This window comes from Schistocerca serialis, chromosome 4, assembly GCF_023864345.2.
Source record: "Schistocerca serialis cubense isolate TAMUIC-IGC-003099 chromosome 4, iqSchSeri2.2, whole genome shotgun sequence".
NCBI lineage: Eukaryota > Metazoa > Arthropoda > Insecta > Orthoptera > Acrididae > Schistocerca > Schistocerca serialis.
Window position 1 is genome coordinate 777,055,398 of NC_064641.1, and position 15,825 is coordinate 777,071,222.

General features: G+C 44.9%; 1 protein-coding gene across 1 annotated transcript in view; it reads left to right on the forward strand.

Annotated features, from left to right (window-relative positions):
• LOC126473337 (uncharacterized) overlaps window positions 1–15,825 on the forward strand; it is a 179,669-nt gene that overhangs the window by 114,464 nt on the left and 49,380 nt on the right. The window contains exon 7 of the mRNA XM_050100330.1: window positions 2,008–2,346. Coding sequence (XP_049956287.1) covers window positions 2,008–2,346 — 339 coding nt within the window. The remainder of the gene's footprint in view (window positions 1–2,007; window positions 2,347–15,825) is intronic.

Below are 15,825 nucleotides of genomic sequence, written 5' to 3' on the forward strand. Positions count from 1 at the left end.
TTCATTGTGACTACGAAAGAAGTTTTAGGTTTGGAGTTAGTTTGGTGCTGGAAGGGTAGTGTTCAATAGTGGCAAGGGCACTGGGGATGCTAGTGTAGAGGTCTGTGGCATTGACAATGAAGAGCAGGATGCCTGGTGCTGAAGGAACAGGAACTGTGGAGATTCAATAGACAAAATAGTTAGTGTCTTTTATATACACTGTTGGAAAACAACAATATCACCCCTTTGACACCGCCCACCCATTCAACATCAAGAAGCCCCCTTCATACACCCTAGCCACATCTGGTCATCACATTTATAGTGACAAGCAGCCCCTTTCCAAATATGCCAAGGGTCTCATCGAGGCTTTCGCATACTTTAGTTACCCTCCCAACATTGTCCAGAAACAGGTCTCCCGTGCCTTGTCTCCTCAGTCAGCTACCATCCTTCACATACACACTGTCTGGCCACAAAGAAGCACTCCCTCATGACTCAGTACCAAATAGGACTGGAGCAACTGTATCACATTATTCTCCAGAGTTTCAACTATCTCTCATCATGCACTGAAATAAGAAATATCCTCTCCATTATCTGCCTCATCCCTTCCACAGTGATATTCCACCAGCCACCAAACCTACACAATTTCCTTGTTTGTCCTTATCCCACCCCAGTTCCCAACCCCTTTCCCCTTATCTAATATTCCTGGAATGGATCTAAAGACTTGTCCCATACATTCTTCCACTACCTTCTACTCTACTCCTGTCAGAAGCATCAACAGCAAGGTCATCTCTGAAAGGAACAATGTGGTATCAACTTAGCTGTGATCACTGTGCTGCATTATACAGAGGCATGACCTCAAACAAGTTTTCTGTCAGCATAAATGGCCATTTCCAAACTGCGGCCACGAGACAGCTGGATCACCGAATTGCTGAGCATACTGCCCAACAAAATATTCTTGTTATCAGCTTCTGTTTCAGAGCCTTTTCTGATTTACACAGGCAGTAACTCTGCCTATAACACATCCTACATTCATGTGACTACCACTGCCTCAACCTTCACTAGTCCCTGTCCTGCATGTGCCTATCATATTCTCTGCTCCCACTATGGTTCCACACTACATCTGAATTCCATTGGCGCACCTGCAAGTCCTTTCCTCTTCTCTCTTTTTCTCCTCTGCCCTTCACCTCCCCAATCCTTCTCCACCCAGAAGAGCCTCCTGATGCTGCACCTAGTGTCTGGAGACAACACTGGCCATATGCATGTGAGTTGTGCATGTATGAATGTGTGCATGTTTTGCTTTCTCTCTGTCTGTCCAATACCTAATAATATCTAGTTGTCTTTTTTCAATGTCTGATGTAAAAAACAGGAGAAGTTGTGAAATTAAATTCTTTTATTTAATTAATGATTGGCTTCAGGTATCAGAACCCTTTCTAAAAGCATCCAAACAGAAAAAATGGAGTGCCTATCTGTCACTTGATGCCTCCTCCATATGGCGAATTGCAGTATATCTTTTTCATATTAGTGTTATTGTATTCTAAATTTTCCAATGTTTGAATACATTATTTTTGATCGATTAATTTACACATTTTTCAGAACAAAATCATACAGTTATAAATTATGGTATGAAGATAATTTAATTAAGAACACAAACTGACAAACAATAATTCTACTTGTGACAATTTTAACTGTTGTGTGTAATTTCTGAATAACAAGTCTTAATTGAAAAGGTTATATCATAAGCATTGTCATAAGATAATAGAACAATTGTATATTTGATTATCTTTTTCTAGTTAATTGATAAATAGGATCATTATATCATATCAAGTGTACTTGTTGAAAAGAAAATATCTTTGACAACAGTTTTAAAGTAATAACTTTATAAATTTACAGATTATTCATAATCATCCAATTTACCATTGCTGAAATTTTTGATTATGTTTCACACTTCTAGTTTTGAAAGTGGTTATTTCTGCTGCAAGCCATGTTCCTTGGATGCTACATGAAATGCATTTTATTTATTTTTTTCAGAAAAAATTCAAGTATGGGATGTTGGTAACACTGTTGTACTCTTGGGGAAACCACTGACATTGAAATGCCGTGTTGAGACACCAATAAGTGAATGTTCACTGGTTCATCCAAATGGTTCAACAATTGTGCTTGACTCAAAAGAGGGGATTTACAACAGTACAGAAATGTGGAAATATGATGGTTTGTGGAAATATGATGGTTTTAGTCTTGATGCAGGTGACTGTGGAGGGACACTGTTTGCTGCAACTGAGGAAGAATCTGGAATCTGGAAATGTCAAATGAAGACATTGAGGCCAACCAACGCGATTTATGCATCACAGATTCAGGTGAAAGTGACAAGTGAGTGAATATTTTAATCTATTCATGTACAGAAAGTAATGACAGTATTCATTAAATGCTTCCTTTATCTTCATTGAAAAGTTTCAGTACATTACTCTGGCATGAAAAATTTCAATAAGATTCCCCTAAATAATTTATAAAAATCATTAACCAATAGAAAGATTCTACTGATATATCATCTTTGGTAATATGATGATTATATGACTGATGTCTCCTTAGCAAATGTAAACTTCTCATGTTGTTAAATATTCTATGATGTTGCCAAAGACTATAAAATAGTATTCATAGATCTTACATGTTATGGTATTAATGGTAATATTCTTCTGTGGCTGCAAGCTCATCTTCATACTAGGAGGCATTTCTTTCTTTCTCACATCTTGTTCTGTAGAGTCTGGATGTAGACCGAGCCAAGTTACATTTTCACAGGTAGAAGTTCCCATTGCAGGCTACTTTTGTAATGTGCATGGCATTCATAAGAGAATGTCCCAGTTATACATTTTAATAGCATCAACTGCAAACATTCCAGAGTCTTGGTTCAAGGTCACAATTAAAGAGTAACTCAAACAGTTTTATAATAGCACAAGTGCAAGTACTGCCCTATTGTTTTCCCACTTGTACTTCCACATACACACAAAACGGCAACTGCTGAGTATAAACTTTTTTGTGATCTGTTTGCTGGGAGTGAATCTATAATTTTAGTTCAACATGTGTTTGTTTAAAGTTTGATAGTGATCCCTCATGTGAAAAAAAAGACCTCTGCCAGTGATAGAGGCAATTCAAAACAACTGAATGTGTGTGTAAATGAAAAAGCACAGGATGGCCAAAAAGTCTGAAGAGGATGTTGACCACATCAGAACATACTACCATCGTCATCCTAAGAAGTCTCTTTGGAAAGGAAGTCTTTGAACTCCAGTTGTGACAGATGACACTATGAATATTTAAAAAAAAATATATTTACACATGTACCCATGCCAAGTACAGTTGGTTCAAGCTTAAAGGCCAGATGACTGTGGTGCGTTGCAGTTGAAGTGTTGCAGTGAGAAGATGACTTTCTTGATCATGAGGTGTTCAGTGATGAGGTAACCTTTCACTTAAGTGGGCAGATGAATACCCATAATGTTCACTAAGGGGTCAGAACATCCTCATGAACCAGTGTGATATCAAAGAGGTTCTCAAAAGTAAATGTTTCCTGCACTGTGTCATGTTGCCAAGTTTATGAGCTATTACTTTTGCTGAAGCTACCATAACAGGGATTGCTTATCTGGATATGCTGTAAGAGAGGCTATTTCATTTTTTTTTTTTTTTTTTTTTTTTTTTTTTTTTTTTTTTTTTTGTGTCAAAGGCATCAGTTCCACAGGAGATAACAAAAAGGTCAATAATTATAAACATGACTGCATGGACCATAGACATTAATGCATTAAACATGGAAATAGACTGACACAACAGTAATTAAATCACTTTTACCTACAAGTGGGCTACATCCAAGGCATTAGAGTTAGCATACATTTGTTAAGTATTTGTCCATGAGTAAACAGTCATAAATACATTTAAGGGTAGAAAAACTAACAAACATTCAATCAAATTGTTTTTGCCCAAAATGGGTTATGTCCAAGACATTAGAGTTGGCCATCATTAGATTTTCTTTGGTGCATGATGACGAGCACCAATGGCAATTGCGCAAGCGAGATATTGTCTGCTAATCCCCTCCACACTTACAGAAAGGTTGAGGGCCCACTAGCCTACTCCACTTTCCAAGATTTACTTTACATCACCCAACACCAGTTCGCATTCTGTTGAGGGACTTCCAAGTGCATCAGTTCTTATTGTGACTGGGGGTAGCTCATCTTTAGGTTTTCTCCAGTCTAGAGGAGCATCATCTACTCTGTTTTTTCACATGTCTAGCATGTGGATTGTATTGTTGTGGGTTTTTGTTACAAAACTTTTTCTGCTATGCCTACTGGTACATGTAGCTCCTCCACTTTAGTTGGTCTCAAGCATCCAGTAATTATGTGACACATCTCATTTGGGGCAATGTTCACTGGCTAACATGGCATAAATTATGCCAGACGGGTGCTGCATATTCTCCTGACGAATAGCAACATGCCAATATAGTAGTCTGGATAGTGGCTGGTTGTGCACCCCTGTTAGATCCCTTTAGTTTATTCCTTCCAGATACTTTCATTTTGTAGTTATGGTAATGCATTTTATGGGTTTAGGTGCATTCTAAAGTAACCTCAAGGTATTTTGGGGAAAAGGAATGTTTGAGTTGTGTGCCATTCCATGAAGCAGTTATAGTGCATTTAAAATTGGTCACAACTTTTGACATTAGACTGACCGGAGGGTGATGTAACACCATTGCCCAGGTAACACCAATGGCGAGCCAACTTTCCTTACCTGACTATCAGTGATTCTGCTGGTAAAGTGCCCCTGTTGCCATACTATGAATAAACAGTACCACATGGTGTCATGCATTAAATGTATCAATGTTCAACAGCTCTCATTGTAAAGTCACATTTCCTGGCATTAAAGTGTACTGTTGTTGTCAGGTATTGTGAGCAAGTGTTTCATGTTGGCATTGCATTAATAACAACAGTGCAGAACACCTGAATACATGATTTAGAATAAAAGTGTCGTCCATCAACACAATCATCAGCTGGGCTGATAATGTTCTGCTGCAAAACGTTCCTCAGAATTTGACAATAGTAGATGAAATGTCATACCACTCTGTTGTGATGCATAAAGCTCCAACAATGCAGTGGAGGAAAGCAGATATTTTACTCCAGATACAAAGAAATGTTCTATGTGATAATGGTGAGCCTAGCATGTACAATGTAAAGTTAATGGAACTTTACTGCTCTACAAGCCAAAATCCCCCTGCGGGTTCGGGGGTAAGAATAGGCCCACGATATTCCTGCCTGTCGTAAGAGGTGACTAAAAGGAGTCTCAAATGTTTTGGCCTTATGTGATGGTCCCCTGTTGGGTTTGACCTCCATATCTCAAAATTTTTCCGAAGAGCGAGCCGATTGGGGAAGGGCGCCTTGCTTGGTGCATTGTGTCCATCTTGTGTTGAGAACTTTCGCCAGCTTATTCATTGTTGCGTTGCAGTCCTGCCCGCTCTCCATATCTTGGGCATGGATCTGTTCCTGCATGCACTTTCCGCCATGCGATGAGCAGTGCCAGTTTCTGCACAGATGAAAACCATGGACGACATGTCACCTAAAATCCAGCACGGTAGCCAGTCCATTGTGGTGGGGCTGCCATGTACCCTCTTGGTTGTAGCCCCCTGACAACGCAGGGATTGCTCTACTGATGCCTGCGCCGTTAACTCCCCACATATGCCAAGGAGTAGATGCCCATCTCCCTGGGGCATCGGGACTCCCGGCAATGGCCATCCTGCCAGGTGGCCTTTGCTGTGGCTGGGTGGCGCCCGTAGGGAGGGCCCTTGGTCGGAGTAGGTGGCATCAGGGCGGATGACCCGCAATGAAGCGTGGTACATCATCTCTCGCTGGTGGCACACTGTCAGCAGTCTCTAAGCATTCCAAAGCTCACTTTAAGGCTAATGTGTATGACCCCAAATCGTTACCCTCCCTGGCCACACCATGGGAGGAACGAAAGGCTATGAATGAGAGCGAAAGGTATTCACCCCGGTATCTCGTCTGTACCAGAGCTGACGGGGAATCGTTTGTGTCTGTGAAGCCTCAGTTCTTTGTCGAACATTTAGAGGACAAGTTCGGGGAGGTGGAGGGCTTGTCCAAAATGCGGTCAGGGTCAGTCTTAATAAAAACAGCATCCTCTGCCCAGTCACGAGCCTTGCTCGCTTGTACAAAGCTGGGGGATGTTTCTGTTACTATCACCCCACATAAAAGCTTAAATATGGTTCAGAGAATTATTTTTCACAGAGATCTCCTTTTACAGTCCGATGATGAACTGCGTGCCAACTTAGAGCGACGAGTGGTCCATTTCGTCCAGCGCGTCCACCAGGGTCCGAGGGATCACCAAGTTGCCACTGGTGCCTTCATCTTGGCCTTCGAGGGTGACACGTTTTCTGAGAAGGTCAAGGTGATGGTATACCATTGTGATGTCAAGCCCTATATCCCTCCCCCGATGCGGTGCTTCAAGTGTTGGAAGTTCGGCCATATGTCTTCTCGCTGTGCTTCCAGCCTTATATGTCGCGATTGTGGTCGATCATCCCATCCTGATACTCCATGTGCCCCGCCTCCCATCTGTGTCAACTGCGGGGAGCACCGTCCCCCTTGCTCACCGGACTGTAAGATTCTCCAGAAGGAGCGGAAAATAATGGAATACAAGACCCTGGATAGGCTGACCTACACTGAGGCTAAGCGTAAGTTTGAACGACTGTATCCGGTACAAATGACGTCCACTTATGCCGCCACTGTCGCTCCTGTTACAGTTCCTATAGCTGCACCACACAACGTTAGCTCTCAGAGCCAGAGAACCACACCTGCCCCCTTGATGGTGAGGGGCACTACACTCCCTGTTGCTTCTGCTCCATCTACTTCAGGAGCAACGCCCCCCCCCCCCCCCCCCAACCATCGGGGACACCAGTTCCCCCTTCCCAGCCAGAGAAGCATAAGACTTCTTCGGCTCCTGTTGCCAGGAAGGGGTCCCTTGAGGACCTCCCTTCGCAAGTTCCGACCGGTACAAAAGCAGACAGCCACAAGTGGCTCAAACAACCACCGGTCCCTGGTCGTAGGGCCTCACGGTCGTCGTCCATCCCTGAGACTGACCCAGTGAAGCTCTCCCAGCATGAACGACCGAAGGCAGAGTGAAGTAAGATGAAAAAGAAAAAGGTTCCCAAGGTTCCCGACATTGCGGTGGCACCCGTCCCACCGCTTCCTACAAGCTCTGCGTCTGAGGATGAGGTCGAGATTCTGGCATCTGCTGAAGACCTGGATCTCGCCGGTCCCTTGGATGCCATGGATGTCACTCGTGCGGGTTCTGAATCGGTGGCAGCGAGTGAACAAGCGGCTTAAATTGCCTACCTAGTCCCTTCACGCCTTCTCAGCCATGGACAATTTCATACTCCAGTGGAACTGCAGCGGTTTTTTCCACCATCTAGCTGAGCTCCGACAACTTATCAGCCTTCACCCTTTCTTCTGCATTGCTATTCAGGAAACTTGGTTTCCAGCAATGTGAACCCCTGCCCTCCGTGGCTATCGGGGTTATTATAAGAACCGGGCAGCTTATGAAAGGGTGTCTGGTGGCATCTGCATATATGTCCTTAGCTCTCTTCACAGCGAGTCTGTCCCTCTACAAACACATTTAGAGGCTGTTGCTGTTCGGGTGTGGACGCCACAGGCTGTTACCGTCTGCAGTCTTTACCTTCCACCGGATGATGATGTTGCGCAGCATGTCCTGGCTGCGCTGATAGCCCAATAGCTGCCCCCTTTCCTGTTACTGGGCGACTTCAACGCCCATAACCCTCTGTGGGGTGGGTTGGTGGCGACCACTATTGAGCATTTGAGCATTTATTGGCACAGCTGGATCTTTCACTTTTAAATGATGGTTCCTTCACAAACTTCAGCGTGGCGCATGGCACATACTCCGCCATTGACCTTTCGATTTGCAGCCCTAGCCTCTTACCGTCTGTTTACTGGAGTGTGCATGACGACCTGTGTGGTAGTGATCACTTTCTGATCTTTCTGTCACTGCCACAGCATCAGTCTTCTGGGTGGCCTTGCAGGTGGGCCATGAATAAGGCTGACTGGGACTTGTTTTCCTCCACTGCTGCTATTGGGCTTCTCTCTAGTGATGACATTGATGTGGTGGTTCAATTGGTCACCACCGGCATCGTTACTGCCGCCAAATCTGCCATTCCCTGTTCTTCTGGGTCCCCTCAGCGCCGGACTGTGCCTTGGTGGTCGCCTGAGATCGCTGAAGCGATTAAAGATCGCCGGCGGGCGCTCCAGCGTTACAAGTGACATTCCTCCATCAAAAACCTTATTGCCTTCAAACAGCTGCATGCACGAGCCCGCAGCCTTATCCGCCAAAGCAAGCAGGAGTGCTGGGAGCGGTATGTGTCCACCATTGGCCTCCATGTCTCTCCATGGCAGGTCTGGGCCAAGATCCGACGCCTCTATGGCTATCGGACCCCTGTCAGCGTCCCTGCACTTTCACTGAATGGAGCAGTTTGTACAGACTGCGACGAAACTGCCAACAGCTTGGCAGAGCATTTTGCTGTTAGTTCCGCTTCTTCCAATTACCCACTGGCCTTCCGCTCCATTAAAGAGCGGATGGAACGTCGGAGCCTTTCTTTTCACACCCGCCATTCTGAATCCTACAATGCCCCATTCAGTGAGTGGGAATTTCACAGCGCCCTTGCCGCTTGCCCTGACACTGCCCCTGGACCAGATCGCATTCACTGTCAGATGCTGAAACACCTTTCAGTGGACTGCAAGCGACGCCTCCTTGACCATTACAACCATCTCTGGGTCGAGTGTGAGTTTCCATCGCAATGGTGGGAAAGCATTGTCATCCCTATTTTGAAACCCGGCAAGAGCCCTTTGGAGGTGGACAGCTACCGCCCCATTAGCCTCACCAACGTTCTTTCCAAGCTTCTCGAATGGATGGTGAGCCGGCGCTTGAATTGGGTACTGGAGTCTCGGGGCATTCTGGCTCCATCTCAGGGTGGGTTCCGTAAAAGCCGCTCCGCAACCGACAATCTGGTCCGTCAGCACCTGGTCGCTGTCTTTTTCGACATGCGGAAGGCGTACGATACGACATGGCGTCATCACATACTTTCTACGCTTCATGGATGGGGTCTTCGGGGCCCTCTGCCGATCTTTATCAGAAATTTTCTGTCGTATTGTACCTTCTGCGTGCAAGCCGCGGCCTCTCATAGTTCCTCCCGAGTCCAGGAGAACGGTGTGCCACAGGGATCTGTCCTCAGTGTCTGCCTGTTTTTAATCGCCATAAATGAACTCACTGCAGCGGTGGGAAATTCTGTCTCCACTTCCCTGTATGCTGACGACTTCTGCCTTTACTACAGCTCTACTGGCATTGCAGCCTTTGAACGTCAGCTACAGGGCACTATCTGCAAGGCGCAGTCTTGGGCTGTAGCGCATGGTTTTCAGTTTGTGGCTGCCAAGACCCGCGTTACGCATTTCTGCCGGCGCCGAACAGTCCATCCTGAGCCACGGCTTTATCTTGCGACGAACTCCTTGCTGCGGTGGAGACCCACAGGTTTTTGGGTGTAGTTTTTGATGCCCGGCTGACTTGGCTGCCTCATATTCGGCAGCTTAAGCAGGCGTGTTGGCGGCATCTAAATGCTCTGCGATGCTTGAGCCACAGCCGCTGGGGTGCTGACCGATCTACCAGGCATTAATCCAGTCCCATCTGGATTATGGGAGCCTTTCTTATGGCTCAGCATCCCCATCTGCGTTGCGGGTGCTGGACCCAATCCTCCACAGCGGGATACGCCTTGCCACTGGTGCTTTCCGGACCAGCCCAGTGGACAGCATACTTGCGGAGGCAGGTGTCCCTCCATTGCGGATAAGGCGCCAAAATTTACTGGTCGCTTATGCTGCCCATGTTTTTAGCTTGCCCGGGCATCCACACTATTGTCTCCTGTTCCCGCAGTTGGTCGTCCATCTGCCAGAACGTCGGCCCCGGACAGGTTGTACGATCGTGGTCCATGTCAAAGAGCTTCTCTCCGGGCTTAGAGTTTTCACTGTTCCACCTCTTTTCCAGGCCACTTTGTGTACACCCCCATGGTGTGTTCCTCGCCCTTGCCTTCGGCTCGATTTGGCACAGGGCCCGAAGGAGTCAGTACCTCCAGAGGCCTTCCGCCGCCGCTTTTATTCCATCCTGGCCATGTATCAGGGCTCTGGCATTGTATACGCTGATGGTTCGATGGTTGCTGGTTGTGTCAGGGTTATGCGCTAACTCTAGGGGACCATTCCGAACAACATTCCTTGCCGGATGGCTGCAGCGTTTACACTGCTGAGCTGGTCGCCATCTTTCGTGCCCTAGAGTATATCCGCTCCTGCTCAGGTGAGTTCTTCATTATCTGTAGCAATTCCCTGAGCGGTTTACGAGCTCTCGACCAGTGTTTCCCTCGTTCTTGTCTGGTGATGGCTATCCATGAGTCCCTGCATACTCTTGCCCGTTGTGGCCGCTCTGTGGTCTTTGTGTGGATCCCCGGTCATGTCGGTATCCCAGGTAATGAACATGTTGACCGACTGGCGAAAGAGGCCACCAGTAAACCACCTCTGGATGTTGGCCTCCCAGAGACTGATTTGCAGGCAGTCTGATGCCGCAAAGTTTTCGGGCTATGGGACGATGAATGGCGCGAACTGACAATGTATAATAAACTCCGTGGTGTCAAGGAGAAGACAGCTGTGTGGCAGTCGTCCCTGCGAGCCATTCGCAGGGACTCCGTAGTCCTTTGCCGGCTCCACATTGGCCACTCCCGGCTGACACACAGTTATTTACTGCGCCGGGAGGACCCTCCTCTATGTCGCTGCGGGGCGGCTTTGACAGTGGCCCACATTTTGTTGGCCTGCCCCCTTTTAGCTGTGGTCAGGCAGACATTTGCGCTGCCTGATATGCTCCCTGCCCTTTTATCTGATGACCCTGCTATGGCTGGCTTAGTTTTACGTTTTATTCGGGCAGGGGGTTTTTATCATTTAATCTGAGTGTTTGTTATGTTCTTTTGTGTTGATTCTGGCCATTGGCATACAATTTTAATCTGAATTTTTAATGCGTTTCTCGGTGTTTGGCTTTTCCTTTTTTGTTTCTCTGGTCGGCCAACCACCATCACACTCTGTGTGATTTTAGTTCTTCTTGTCTGGTCTTTGTCTCAGTTTGTATTGTTCTGTGTCGTCTGTGATCTATCCTATTACTCGTTTTTATTCTCTGTGGGTGTTTTTAGTGTTTGGAAAAAGGGACCGATGACCGTAGCAGTCTGGTCCCTTTAATCCCACAAACCAAACCTACAAGCCAAAACTTCACACTACCAGGTAGGTGAACAGGCTAAAGGTAAAGGGCATAGTTCAATCAGGCTTCCTCAATATCATGCTCACTTAAATCTGACTGAGAACATACAAGCCTAGGTGAAAAGTAATATGGCAAAAAACAGCAAGAAGTTTGTGCTTGCTGAGATTGCAATCTGACAAGCCACTGCAAATTTTACATGACTGACTGGTTTTGAGTTGTCAGCCATACCAAGAAGATAGCTGAGGAGACACTGATTCATGAATGACTGTAATGAGTTTTGAGGAATATATAGCTTCTGTTGCTGCCATGTTAAAGTTTGCTTCTTTTGTCACAACATAGCTGAGTTTATAAAAATTCACCTCACTAACATTGTAATGCAATTGAAATTGAGACAGAATCCTGAAATAGAATATTATTAAACTAACAGCTGAGTGCAAGTCAGGTCAATAGTTTATGAAATGGCCCATTCTCAGAACAAAAATAAACGTGGAACTTCTTCACTTATGTTGCTAAAAACCCACATCAGTTCTCACTTCACCAGCTGTGAATGACTGTCAATAATTACATTATTTCATTGAAAAAAACTGTAGTTGCTTGAATATCACAGTAGGTACGGAAGTTTCATATATTAATCACATGACAAAGCACTTTGTGCACTATCATTTGCCAAAATCTTGTTTTGATATCTCTGAGCATTTGTGAGATATGAGGATTTATGTAATTTCATTCTAGTTTTTCTCACTGATGCATGAGTTCATGATAGAGCACTTTACATACATTTCATTTTCTTGAGGCTGGAACAGACAGTGATATGGCTCCAAGTTTAAAGAATGATTCAATATATTATATTCATTTAATATGCAGCAACATGTAATCTAACATGCACCAAACGTAAATTTTTCACTGCAAACTAAAAATTTGTAGCAGTAGTTACCTACAAACAAAATATCACAACAACTATGACCATTAACGAAGTGATAGGGCGCTCATCATGAATCTGACTAATTAAACTTTAAGATGTGCAAGAATGAGAGTTTAGATTGATTTCTTTAAACAGCATTTGAGAAAGATTGTAGCATGCAGTCAAGTGAACCTGCCATTATAGTGTGGTCACCTGCTGATGCACCTAGCAGATGTTGGCAACTATGTTTCCCTCCACTTGCTCCGTATTGAACTTCCAAAAATCACAAATTTTTTAAAACCCACTGTAGTTGTTGGTTGGTGTGTCTGCTTTATAAGTGGAAAGCACAGACTTGAGTTTGGTAGATTAGGCCTTAACTTATTATCAATTTAGAACTGACCTATTTCTTCCAGTGCTTTAGACAGGTTTATTTCAACATCACCAAAATCCTCTCCCTGGGTGACCAACATGAGATCATCCACCTAGAGAAAATTTTGGTGTATAGTGGAAGTTGTTTGTCTTTCATCTGTATATTGAAGAGTATAGCGGCCAGGATACTGCCCTGAGGAAGCCCATTTCTCTGTAGTCTCTGTCTACTGTGCTGTCCTTAAAACTGCATGAAGGATCTTCAGTTGCTAAATAAGTTGGCAATTCAGGTGGTTAAAATAGAATTATTTGACATGTCACAGAATTTTTTCAGAAGTAATTTATGGTTTACAGTGCTGCATAATGCAGACAGATCAACAAAGGCCACGCTGGAGCTTGTATGTGATTCAAAACCATTTTTGATGTACTGGATAAGACTGAGGATCTGCGAAGTGCAGCTTTCACTAGGTCTAAAACCAACATGTTCAGATATGAGTGCAGAGTCAGTTTGTGATGAAGCAAGCTAGGATGTTTTTACTTCCCCTCTTGTTTTGCCATCTGCCTGCTTTAAATTCATTTTTTCACTTTTAACTAATTAACATTAACATACATGAGTATAATTTGCATTTCCATAAAAGGAAAGGTTGGCCCTCAGTTTTAAAGAATATAACACCAGATCTAATTTTGTGCTTAGTTTTATGTACGTGGCTGAGGGACTGCGTCAGCTTTCAGACAACACCACATACAAAGTTTGCCAAGGTAACCCCATTCCCGATGTCCAGGCGGAGCTTCAAGGAATCCTCAGAACCTTAGGCCCCCTGCAAAACCTTTCACCTGACTCCATCAACCTCCTGACCCCACCGACACCCCGCACCCCTACCTTCTACCTTCTTCCTAAAATCCACAAACCCAATCATCCCGGCTGCCCCATTGTAGCTGGTTACCAAGCCCCCACAGAACGTATCTCTGCCTACGTAGATCAACACCTTCAACCCATTACATGCAGTCTCCCATCCTTCATCAAGGACACCAACCACTTCCTTGAACGCCTGGAATCCTTACCCAATCTGTTACCCCCGGAAACCATCCTTGTAACCATTGATGCCACGTCCTTATACACAAGTATTCCGCACGTCCAGGGCCTCGCTGCGATGGAGCATTTCCTTTCACGCCGATCACCTGCCACCCTACCTAAAACCTCTTTCCTCATCACCTTAGCCAGCTTCATCCTGACCCACAACTTCTTCACTTTTGAGGGCCAGACATACCAACAATTAAAGGGAACAGCCATGGGCACCAGGATAGCCCCCTCGTACGCCAACCTATTCATGGGTCGCTTAGAGGAAGCCTTCTTGGTTACCCAAGTCTGCCAACCCAAAGTTTGGTACAGATTTATTGATGACATCTTCATGATCTGGACTCACAGTGAAGAAGAACTCCAGAATTTCCTCTCCAACCTCAACTCCTTTGGTTCCATCAGTTTCACCTGGTCCTACTCCAAATCCCATGCCACTTTCCTTGACGTTGACCTCCACCTGTCCAATGGCCAACTTCACACGTCCGTCCACATCAAACCCACCAACAAGCAACAGTACCTCCATTATGACAGCTGCCACCCATTCCACATCAAACGGTCCCTTCCCTACAGCCTAGGTCTTCGTGGCAAACGAATCTGCTCCAGTCCGGAATCCCTGAATCATTACACCAACAACCTGAAAACAGCTTTCGCATCCCGCAACTACCCTCCCGACCTGGTACAGAAGCAAATAACCAGAGCCACTTCCTCGTCCCCTCAAACCCAGAATCCCCCACAGAAGAACCACAAAAGTGCCCCACTTGTGACAGGATACTTTCCGGGACTGGACCAGACTCTGAATGTGGCTCTCCAGCAGGGATACGACTTCCTCAAATCCTGCCCTGAAATGAGATCCATCCTTCATGAAATCCTCCCCACTCCGCCAAGAGTGTCTTTCCGCCGTCCACCTAACCTTCGTAACCTGTTAGTTCATCCCTATGAAATCCCCAAACCACCTTCCCTACCCTCTGGCTCCTATCCTTGTAACCGCCCCCGATGCAAAACCTGTCCCATGCACCCTCCCACCACCACCTACTCCAGTCCTGTAACCCGGAAGGTGTACACGATCAGAGGCAGAGCCATGTGTGAAAGCACCCACGTGATTAACCAACTGACCTGCCTACACTGTGATCCATTCTATGTGGGAATGACCAGCAACAAACTGTCCATTCGCATGAATGGACACAGGCAGACAGTGTTTGTTGGTAATGAGGATCACCCTGTGGCTAAACATGCCTTGGTGCACAGCCAGCACATCTTGGCACAGTGTTACACCGTCCGGGTTATCTGGATACTTCCCACCAACACCAACCTATCCGAACTCCGGAGATGGGAACTTTCCCTTCAGTATATCTTCTCTTCTCGTCATCCGCCAGGCCTCAATCTCCACTAATTTCAAGTTGCTGCCACTCATACCTCACCTGTCTTTCAACAACTTCTTTGCCTCTACACTTCTGCCTCGACTGACATCTCTGCCCAAACTCTTTGTCTTTAAATATGTCTGCTTGTGTCTGTATGTGTGGATGGATATGTGCGAGTGTATACCTGTCCTTTTTTCCCCCTAAGGTAAGTCTTTCCGCTCCCGGGATTGGAATGACTCCTTACCCTCTCCCTTAAAACCCACTTCCTTTCGTCTTCCCCTCTCCTTCCCTCTTTCCTGATGAGGCAACAGTTTGTTGCGAAAGCTTGAATTTTGTGTGTATGTTTGTGTTTGTTTGTGTGTCTATCGACCTGCCAGCGCTTTTGTTCGGTAAGTCACCTCATCTTTGTTTTTATATATAATTGATTTTCTAATTTATTTTGATTATGCCTAGTTAGTATCTTTTGTTATAGGGTGAAATCAGTAATTGTTTTGTAACTTAAATTCTATTGTTGACTTACAAACAAATATAAATTCTGTACTAATTATAAACATTTGCAAAACAAAAAATTAGTAATCTTAAAGTATCTATTTGGCTCTCCTCGAAAACATGTTAACACTTAATTAATTCCAAAGTAATTAACAGTTTTGTCAAAAGTATTGTTTGCATAGCTGTATATGTTAATTTGACGATTTTAACAAATAATTTGGCCTAACTGTTGTAGTAGAAGAAACTGTTAATAAGATAGAAGTTTTTGATGTATTCAGTTAATTTAATGAGTTAAGTTCTTATTGTAATTACTGTAAATTAATCATCAA